Raw genomic sequence first — 10,202 nt, forward strand, 5'->3', positions numbered from 1 at the left:
ATGTAATAAGTAACATTACTTGGATTAACTTATTGAAATAATTACATTACTTATTACTTTTTGAATGATTTAATCTGTAATCTATTACATTTCCAAACTAACCTTCCCAACCCTGCATGTATTGCACGTTTTTATTTTAAACTAAATCAATATATATAGGCTATATGTCTCATTATCTCTGTTCTGGTTATTGCTACAGACCCTAAAGTTGTCCCCCTCTTACCTCTATCCAGCCCACAAACTCAGCAGACGGGTTGAACGGGTCATTATGTCCCTGATAAAGTAAAATGTATGTCAAGTGCAAGGTCAGGTCTAGATGGCCCTAGATCCCGCGGAACTCTCGCGAGAAATTTGGTGTTTAAACCTAACATTACATTACCTAAATATATATCTATGACCTTAACCATAGCGTTGTCACCATAGACATATATACGTCTATGTTTATATGTATATATGTATATATGTCTATGGTTGTCACAGCATGAAACAGCGAGACAAGTATATTTTGAGAGATTATCGCGAGAGTTTCTCAAATATAGGGTTACCATCATAGACTGTGGTTACCATGTACACACGACCCAAGCACAGCCTCCACGCATGCGCAGTGTGTTTTTCTGTGCTGGCAGCGGGACAGTGGTTCAGTGGTTCAGTGGGGTAAAGGTGAATAGCTGCAGCTGGGAACAACAATACACCGAGCTGACTACAGGGAGCACACACCTGCATCTTTTCCGCTGTGCTTGGACTTGTTAATGTGAAGTTATCATATCCTGAAGGTAAGATGACTACAGCTCTGTGATTTTAAGTGAGGATTTATTTGTTTAAAGCAACGTTAACGTAGCGTGTACAACCTTTTGTTGATGAAGGCAGCAGAACTTCACGTTTCGAGCTAACTGTAAACAGGAAACACTTTGGTCTTATTGAGTGAATTACTAAACAAGTAAAAACTTATTTATCTGTCTGCTTTCAACACACACATCTGTAGTTTGTATTTCCGTGAAATTAAGGCGCTTTTAGCCAAGTTAACGTAGTTTCGGTTTTGTCTTGTGGTCCTAAAAAGGTGTTTAATGGATTAAAATGGCAACACAGCCTTTTAAAGCTACTTAATATGATATAATAGCGCTGTGGGTGTGGAAAGCTGGCACCAAAAGGCAGATCCGTCAAGGTATTTTATCAGATATTAAGTAGACTGTGTCCACAGTGAAAGTCTTCACTAAACCTGCACAGGTGTCACAAAGAGCTTCAAATATGAGTTTACTGCTGATGTCTTACTGGTTATGACTGTATGCACTCCATATTTGATTGCATTTATGGCTGTAAATAACAGCTGTTTTTATTATGGTTTACTTTGTCAACATTCATATTTCAAATGATTGTCACATCATATTTAGATTAATTAATTCATCTATTAGATATCAGAGATATGAATAGTAAACAATTGACTGGGTGAACATTGAAGTTGCTTGTTTTGTTCAAACAACTGTGCAAGGCATGTGAGGGACTGAAACTCATAAATGTTTGCAATTTTTGTTTGGCAGACGACTTGAATTAAGGCAGAATTTGCCCAAATTTGATTATCTAAATTTGATAATTTTTTATGTCGTTTGGCTTATTGATTAAATAACTAAATGTTTCAAAACTAGACAACTAACTAAAGGCAAAAGTTGACCGTCTAAATCAAACCATAAATACCAGTGATACCAGTGTTTAATTAATAAGCTGTATGCCTCACAGATACCCAATCCAGCCAATTGAGTCAGTATTGGACTGATATCCTATATCAGTATCGGTATCAGTGTATTTCTAAAATCGAAAGAGCCTGATGATGTCCACTTTCATGCAGTGTGGGTTTAAAACATACTTAGAAAATAGAAAGGGAGGTGTCAAATGCAGAAAAGTGTTAAAAAATTAAATAAGCTCAATATGTGCATGAATACAGGCACTAAAGACAGCAGCAGCAACACACGTTTAAAACATACAAACATATAATGTGAAATCTGTATGAAAATGGTAATAATCACGTAAGACAAAATACACATTGCATGCACTGTAAAAACATTTTATGATGTACAAAGTGAATCTTTCTACAGTGTACTGCTTATTCAGTAATAGATTTAGAAAAAGAGATTTTTGGCTCACTATTCGGAGTAAACAGTTACATGTAAACTTTAGTGGCTGACATGCATTTTTTGGTCCATATGTTTCGAATTTTCTGCATGTTTTTGAGAAAATCTGAAACATTTGATTTAGGACAAGATGATGACAGTTGTTAAGTTTTGTATCAGTTGTTACGTAGAATATTCTTCAAGAGCAACTTAAAATGTGGTGGGCTGCAAATGAGACACACTCGGTCATACCAGTGATCCCAGTCACAGCAATGACAGTAACATTTTTTTGTACTGCAGACAGAAGAAATGGCTAATCATTTGTCAGAGTCTCTGCCAGAGCGGACCTTCCAGTACCAAAGCAGCCTGCCTCCTCTGCCTGTACCGTCACTAGAGGGCAGCCTGACAAAGTACCTGGATGCAGGTAGGACAGTAACTGTGTACAAGCTGCTGTTTCACAGAGGTGTTCTGTGTGAAATAATCAATTAACAAATGCCATCGTGGCTTTTAGTGCTCACTGCATTTACTGCTATTTGATTTTAGGCAAATATCAAGTCTCCTTCAAGAAATATCACAACTAATGGTGTGAGAAGTGATATTTTTTGCCCTTCAACCCTGCAAAGCTCTTATCTTTGTAGAGCGTGGGTTGAAGTAGTTACTGGTGGATTTGGCCACTAGTCAAGAAAAAATGTTCCCAGTGACTTTGATTATGCCTGAAAATGTGTAATTTTAGAATAACTTAAGGCCTAGAAAGCTTTACAAATGGAAGGTTGCCTCGAGTTGTTATTGTTTTAAATTAAAATAGGTAATAAACTCATATTAAAATAAAGCAATTCAATTATCAGTGTACACCAGGTCTTCAGATCTCTTTATGTCAAAGGTGCAAAAATTGTTCTCCCTGGAAAACTTTGCTTGGAGGCATTCAAATTTCTATCAACTTTTTTACCAAATTCAGTGTGTGTTGAATTTAGAATATTATAACAGGACGTTTGCAAATGTTTTAGTATGTTTGTGTATTTCATGCAAGCACATTTACGTGAGCTGCAAAGTTTGAATTAAATCAACAGATTCTCAAGTTCTCAACACAGGATACTGTTCAGTGTTCATAATAAGCAGCAGCTGGTGCTCTTTCTTGACAGACTGACTGACTAATTTGGCATTGCCATGTTTTCCATCAGTGCATCCATTTGCATCTGAGAAGGAGTTTAAGGCTACAGTGGAAATTGTGAGGACATTTCAAGAGGGTGTTGGCAAAGAGCTGCATCAGAAACTACTGCAGAGAGCCAAGACAAAGAGGAACTGGGTATGTAACTGAGCTGTAAATGTCTTGTTTGAGTCTTACAGATAATCTCTGTAACTCAATTGTTTTGCTTTTTTTATTCCTCAGCTGGAACAATGGTGGTTAGACAGTGCGTATCTGGAGCTGCGTATGCCCTCTCAGCTGAATGTGAACTTCGGTGGCCCGGCTCCCTACCTGGAGCACTGCTGGCCCCCTGCTGAGGGAACTCATCTAGAGAGGGCCAGTATAAGCACATGGCACATCCTGAAATACTGGAACCTGATCCGCACGTAAGTCATGTTCTCACACCCTCTTAAAAGCTGCTCACCTCTCACATGAAGTCAAATACTGTATGTATATCATGCTTTGTTCTGATTTTCTTCTTATCCTCTGCATGTTTTAGGGAGAGGCTGGCTCCACAGAAAGTCGGCAATACAGCATTAGATATGGACCAGTTCAGAATGCTGTTCTGCACCTGCAGAGTACCTGGAGTAACAAAGGATACCATTCATAACTACTTTAAGACAGGTAGAAAAGACTCAGCTTTAATCTCTGATTCTCAAACACATCTGTATAAACTTTAGCACACTCTGTCAGCTCTTATATCACTCATAATGTGCACTTTTTGCTGTATTACAGAGAGTGAGGGTCCTTGTCCGTCTCATATAGTAGTGATGTGCCGTGGACGGTCATTCGTATTTGATGCACTTTGTGATGGAGAAATCATCACACCCCCAGAAATACTCAGGTATTAGTTACTCACAAATACACATACAAAAACACCTCAAGAGTAATGCCCAAATATGAAACGTAGTCCCGAAGACAATTAACTGGGAGAGGAGGAAGCATAATAAGTAGAATGGAAAGCACTGAGGACTCAATGTTGCCTTGTTTTTACCTCTGTAGGCAGCTGAACTATGTGAAACAGCGTTGTGAGGGAGAGCCAGAGGGAGACGGAGTGGCTGCTCTCACCTCAGAGGAGAGGACTCGTTGGGCGAAGGTGAGGTCCCTCATGTTTGGAGAATTCTGCGTTCATCTCTGCAAATAAGATCCCCCCAAAAAAGAAGAATGAATCACCCCTGTGAAAAAGTTCTTGTTTAATAAAGGCATAAAGGAGGATCAGCATCACTAGTGCATCTTTGTTTGCTTCCTCTGCAGGCTAGGGAGTATCTAATAAGCATTCATCCACACAATAAGACAATCCTAGAGACTATTCAGAGCAGCCTGTGTGTCATATCTCTGGATGACACCAAACCCTACTCCAGTCCAGACAACTACACAAATGTATGTGCTGCACAAATTGATATTATTTCTCATTTCATGACTCACTTTTTGCTGCCTGCTTTGAGTTGTGTGTGAATGTTTGACTTTTTAATTCTGTTTTCAGATGACCCTGGAAGCCCTGACAGGCGACCCTACCATCCGCTGGGGAGACAAATCTTACAATTCAATCGTGTTCTCAGATGGCACTTTTGGATCCATTTGTGATGTGAGTTTGTGTGTGTGTGTCGTGCTGGAGGAGTTTACATTTGTAAAAAGCCTTTGTGACCAGTTTTGCGATTCAAGGTATTCATGCTGCTCATCTTCGACAGATGTTGTCCAAAAGCAAATCATTGAAAGTTTAAACTTTTTATTATTCTTAAAGGATAAAAAGTAATGGATTAAAATTGTTTTGCAGCATGCACCATATGATGCCATGGTTCTGGTGTCCATGTGTTGGTATGTAGACCAGCAACTTAAAGCTACAGAGGGGAAATGGAAGGTAAACACGGCTTTTCTTTATTATGTAATTAAATTGAGATAGCCATTATTGCTAAGGATAACTCAATGTATTCCTTCACTTTTCCACACATTAATGTTTTTGCTTTTTAGGGCTCAGACTCGGTCAGACCCATGCCCATTCCTGAGGAGCTGGTTTTTACTGTGGACCAAAAGGTCCGGAGTGACATCAGCCATGCCAAACAGCAATACCTGGAGATGGTGAGCCAATATTAAATAGTTAAAAAAAATTAGAAATATGACATATCCATATAATGTCACAACTATATGGCTGATTTTACAGACCCAGGATCTCCAGATTGTGTGTTACGCCTTCACTGGATTTGGAAAAACAGCCGTCAAACAGAGGAAACTGCATCCTGATACATTTGTTCAACTGGCAATGCAGTTGGCCTACTACAAAATACACAAAAGGTCTGATATTGACCAAAAAAAGTGCCTTTCTAATATTTGAAATCTGCCAGGTGAATGTGAAATGTGAATATCTCTTCTTTCCTCTCTCAGGCCAGGAAGCTGTTATGAGACAGCAATGACTCGCAAATTCTACCACGGCAGGACAGAGACAATGCGACCCTGCACCCAGGAGGCCGTGAAGTGGTGTGAAGCCATGACGGACCCAAAATGCGATGTGAGTATTTGTGTATATGTGAGAACGTGCACTGTGTGAAAACTACAGAAAGGAACAAGATATATGCAGTCTTTGTTCCATGTTTTTCTGTCAGGTTAATGTGAAGAGGAAAGCCATGTTGCTGGCCTTCAATAAGCACAACAAACTGATGGCTGAAGCCCAGGAAGGAAATGGTTTGTGTATTTTACATGTATGTTATTGATTGAATATTGTCATGTCATTGTTAAATAGTCAGATCATCCTTTCTTAGCAGCTCTCGTTATTCCATTAATGGGAATAGTTTGTAAGCTAACCTAACTTAACACACTTCCAATAAAGGTTATAAACAAGAGTTTCATCCTACATTTGTACAGTAACAAACAAAGGATCACCAGTGAAATGCTCATATAAACAGGAATGATTACAGTAAGCAAAACGGTTTCACTGTTCATGTGGGCGTCCTGGCTGTTGTTTTAAGACAGACATGAACATTTGTGAAGCTGTCATTTAAGTTCCAGCAGTGAGTACAACGCGGTTAAGAAAGTGTGTACATAGAGTCCAAAAGATTAAAAGTAAAAAGAAACAAAACACCCAATAGTATTTTATCAGTTACTTGCTAGTATGTTTTATTAGCAAACACATTAGCTTCGAGTGGCTAGTATAGTGGTTAGCTTGGTTAGCCGTAAACTAAATTTAAATCTCAGATTAAAACAATAATCACAAAACAGTTAAAATAGGGGCAAGGGGATTTTGGGAGTAGATAAAGATGCCTAATAACATTCGCCTGGTCACAGATATGAGAAAAAGTCGATGTAGTGCAGTGGTTGCTACTAGCAACACAATGTTCAGCTGAAACCAACTACTGGTGGCAGAACACTTTCTTTTTCTTTGTGAATGTTTTCATTGCTTACATGGTCTTTTATATATTTCATTTATTTTTTAATGCCAGGTTTTGACAGGCATCTTTTTGGGCTTTATCTAATTGCCAAGGAGGAGGGACTTCCCATTCCTGATCTCTTTATGGATCCCCTCTACGCAAAGAGGTAAAAGTTTGTCAAGTTAATTTATTTTCTGGAAACTGTGCATCTGAAAAGTTTTCACTCGCTTCATAGCTTACATCAACACTTTATAGTGTTGCAAATAAGGTAAGTACAATTTAAAGTTACTGTAAGGAACTTTCATTTCGTGTTTTTAGACTTACAAAAAAAAGTAATAACAAAAACTGTACTTTTATTCTCATCTTACATAAACACAGAACATATACTATATTTATGTTCAAGTAATTTTTTGCCAAGTGAGTTTTAACATAAGCTGCTGTTACTCAGCACCTGAGTAAGAGCCACACCTGTTAAATGTCAGCCACACAGTGAACAATAATGAAAAAACTGTCCCATGGTTAAACCTGATTGCTTACCCCAACTTTACTTATATCAACGCTTACCTCGAGGTGTACAAAGACCAACCTCTCTGTTAACAATGACTCACCCAAACATTTTGTTTCACCAGGATAGGAATAATGTTAACAATGCTTCAGTCTCACATGGTCCCATTAAGTCCTGACTGTGATTCAACATGCCGACCAGGAACCAGCCATTAATTAGTGTTATTAATTACACCTGTGCTGTCAAAGTGTCTGCTGTGTAAAATGTCTGTGGAAGCAAAATATATACTGGCAGGCCCATAATGTCAACTGAGTAATCACTGGCAGAAATTTTTTTTTTTTTTTAAAGAGTGTATCTGTCATGTGTTTGACAGATCAGTGTTGGCCTCAAATATCCCACATTGGTTGAGTTTGTACAGTACATATATGCAGTTTTTTTGAACAAGTTGATTTGCAAAGATTTTTAGACTTAAAGGATAGAAGAAAACAACTGCAGCATAACAAACATTTTGGTAAATGGTCAGTCTGATAAAACTGAACAGTAATACAGATATTATCAAGCAGACTTCGGACATCACATTAAAATTGAAGTTCCTGCGAGGTCTTCCTGCCTTTCTTAATTGTGTTTGTGTTTGCAGCGGTGGTGGCGGGAACTTTGTGCTGTCATCCAGTCTGGTGGGTTATACTACAGTCCTGGGGGCTGTGGCTCCCATGGTGCATCATGGCTATGGCTTCTTCTACCGCATCAGAGATGACAGGTGGGCAAACAAGACAAAAACATATTGTTTCCCCTCTGAAATCCTTTTGCTGCAACTGTCCTGATTTCTGTGTGGGGTGTTTGAACTTCAGTTGAATCATTTCTGTTAAATTCTACGACTTTCAGCAGATTAACCCTTTTAAAAACAAATCAAGCAAACAGCTTTTTGTGGCTTATATAGATCTGGCTCAAATTTAGACAAAGGATGGGAGACAACATATAAGTTACTAAAAACATATTTATTGTACATAACTAAAAGATAAATAAAAATACACACAACCCAAACTAGACATGGTGGAAGCTAGACGAGAGAGGGCAAGTGACTGACTTCAGGTGAGCTGAATCTCTCCGCCCACCAGGCTCCTGCAGATAGAGGACAAGGGCCCAATCCCAGATTGACCCCTAACCACTTCCCCTTCGTTTTTACGTTCATGTGGAGGTTCGCCATATTAAGGGCCGTCCCATTCAAATTAGCACGGAGTGTAAGTGGACGTAGAAACCCTCAAATCGTGAGACTGCATCAGTGCATGCTTACAGTTGTCCTAAAAGGAAGTGCATGTGCAACAGGAGAATGGAGAAAACAACACACAAATGTAAGAGTAACATCTCTACTTTCTCAGGTATTTTAGATCAAGCACACACCTTTGAGTTCCTCCAATAACTTGACAGTCTCAGACAAAATATCAGACCATGTGGTGTGAAAAGATAATTAAAAAATAAGGAGTGGTTTGGAAGTGGGCCATGGAGTCTGTCCAGAGTGGGTCGTCGCAAGACATTTTTTTTAGAAACTAATGTTCTGTATTACTGTAAGTTTTCAACATCATAAGAAAATCATCTAATTATTGATCAAGCAGTTAAACATTTGAAATTGTGTATACTTTCCCTGAAATTCATGCTGTCTCTCCTCCTTCCAGGATTGTGATTTCCATCTCAGCGTGGAAGTCTTACCATCAGACAGACGCGGCAACATTATTCAACAACTTCTCTAACTCCCTGCATGAGATGCTTCACCTGGCCACCACATCTCAGCTTTAAGGGCAAGACAGAGGAGCTGAGAGCAGGCTGATATACACATTTAACCTATCAGCTCTGTTTGAGCACTAATGCACACACAGTTCGCAAATCCTCAGTTTATAGCCGACAGCCAGTGATAGTCGTGTTTATTCTAAGCACAGATCAATGCAAATGTACAAAAACAATACCACCAGGGGTGATATTCACTGGTTTTGGCATTTTAAAAAAATCACTCAACTTTTCAGGGTTTATTTTTGGTGTCGGCAAATTGTTTTTTGGATGTATGTTTTTTTTCCTAATTCTCTGATTTTTTTATGATTCCTGTAGAAATTTTATCGAGTTTGTTTAATTTTTAAACCTGACAGTATTAATCTGCATTTAAACTGAGCTAATATTAAGGCACGTGACTTTAAAAAAATGTTTGGCAGAAGCTGAAACCGTTCTAAGGTGGAGAACTGTAGAAAATAACTTCTGGTTCTGACTTGGCCTTATACTGCTGTGATATTAAAGATTAATCCAAGTAAACCCATTAGAAGTTACTTTGATAGTCACTAAATGGAATTTGCTTTGTTTTAGAAATAGTTTTCCCTATGGAAATCTACAGAAATATGCAACAGCAATACTCAACTTTTAAAGGATTTGGCTGGTGATTTTCTATAATTTATGCCTCTGTGCCTGTGTCCATCCATCCTGTTCTCCTGAACGCGTTATCTCAGGAAAGCCTGGAGAGACTTTCAGTACTCTGCTCGATATTTGTTGACAGTAAGAAAAATATAGAAAAACACCAGCCGCATCCTTTAAGTTTATACAGAAAAAAATAAAGGCCTTCCACTCCACTGAGGTACTGCACATTGTTTACTTCAGTACATCAGGGAAACAGTTTGTTGCATCCTTTCCTGAACCAAAACCTTACTAATCATGTCGCTGCTCCTTATTGAGCACTGTCCAGCTTTCATTTACTTGTGTTGTGTCGAAGTTAAAGATGACTGAATGTTCACTTCGCTTTATGTTAGGACCACAGCTGTAAAATGTCTCTAGATAGTGGATCATTTCCACACTTATGCTGCATTTGAAGCCTTAAACTAATCTGTGATTATTGATGTTTTTTTTTGTAAAACTGGCAAATTGTCAATAATAACATACTTCCTTCAAAAACTGCACTAACTGTATGTGATTTTCAAAATATGTAGTATGAATGATCTGACAAATAAAATTGGTGGATTTCCATCCTTTTGATTTTAGCTTTGTCTGGTTAAATGAGTGAAATTATTTTGAAATGAGGC

General features: G+C 38.4%; 1 protein-coding gene across 1 annotated transcript; it reads left to right on the top strand.

The window, feature by feature from the left end:
- The first annotated feature begins 643 nt into the window (after window positions 1-643).
- crot (carnitine O-octanoyltransferase) lies at window positions 644-10,160 on the top strand. The gene is made up of 17 exons (XM_062423310.1): window positions 644-773; window positions 2,403-2,526; window positions 3,281-3,405; window positions 3,490-3,671; window positions 3,785-3,909; window positions 4,021-4,129; window positions 4,288-4,381; window positions 4,540-4,665; window positions 4,769-4,870; window positions 5,060-5,143; window positions 5,254-5,361; window positions 5,444-5,574; window positions 5,665-5,788; window positions 5,883-5,961; window positions 6,717-6,810; window positions 7,787-7,906; window positions 8,820-10,160. The coding sequence occupies exons 2-17, from the start codon at window positions 2,412-2,414 to the stop codon at window positions 8,938-8,940; spliced, it is 1,839 nt and encodes a 612-aa protein (XP_062279294.1). The 5' UTR covers window positions 644-773; window positions 2,403-2,411; the 3' UTR covers window positions 8,941-10,160.
- The last annotated feature ends 42 nt before the right edge of the window (window positions 10,161-10,202 follow it).

This window comes from Scomber scombrus, chromosome 7, assembly GCF_963691925.1.
Source record: "Scomber scombrus chromosome 7, fScoSco1.1, whole genome shotgun sequence".
NCBI classification, from domain to species: Eukaryota; Metazoa; Chordata; class Actinopteri; order Scombriformes; family Scombridae; genus Scomber; species Scomber scombrus.

Bases quoted from the DNA above. Each gene is read 5' to 3' on its own strand.
- crot (XM_062423310.1), top strand. From the start codon at position 2,412: ATGGCTAATCATTTGTCAGAGTCTCTGCCAGAGCGGACCTTCCAGTAC. The intron at 5,962-6,716 runs GTTTGTGTATTT...TTTTAATGCCAG, and splicing joins TGAAGCCCAGGAAGGAAATG to GTTTTGACAGGCATCTTTTT. The intron at 7,907-8,819 runs GTGGGCAAACAA...TCCTCCTTCCAG, and splicing joins TACCGCATCAGAGATGACAG to GATTGTGATTTCCATCTCAG.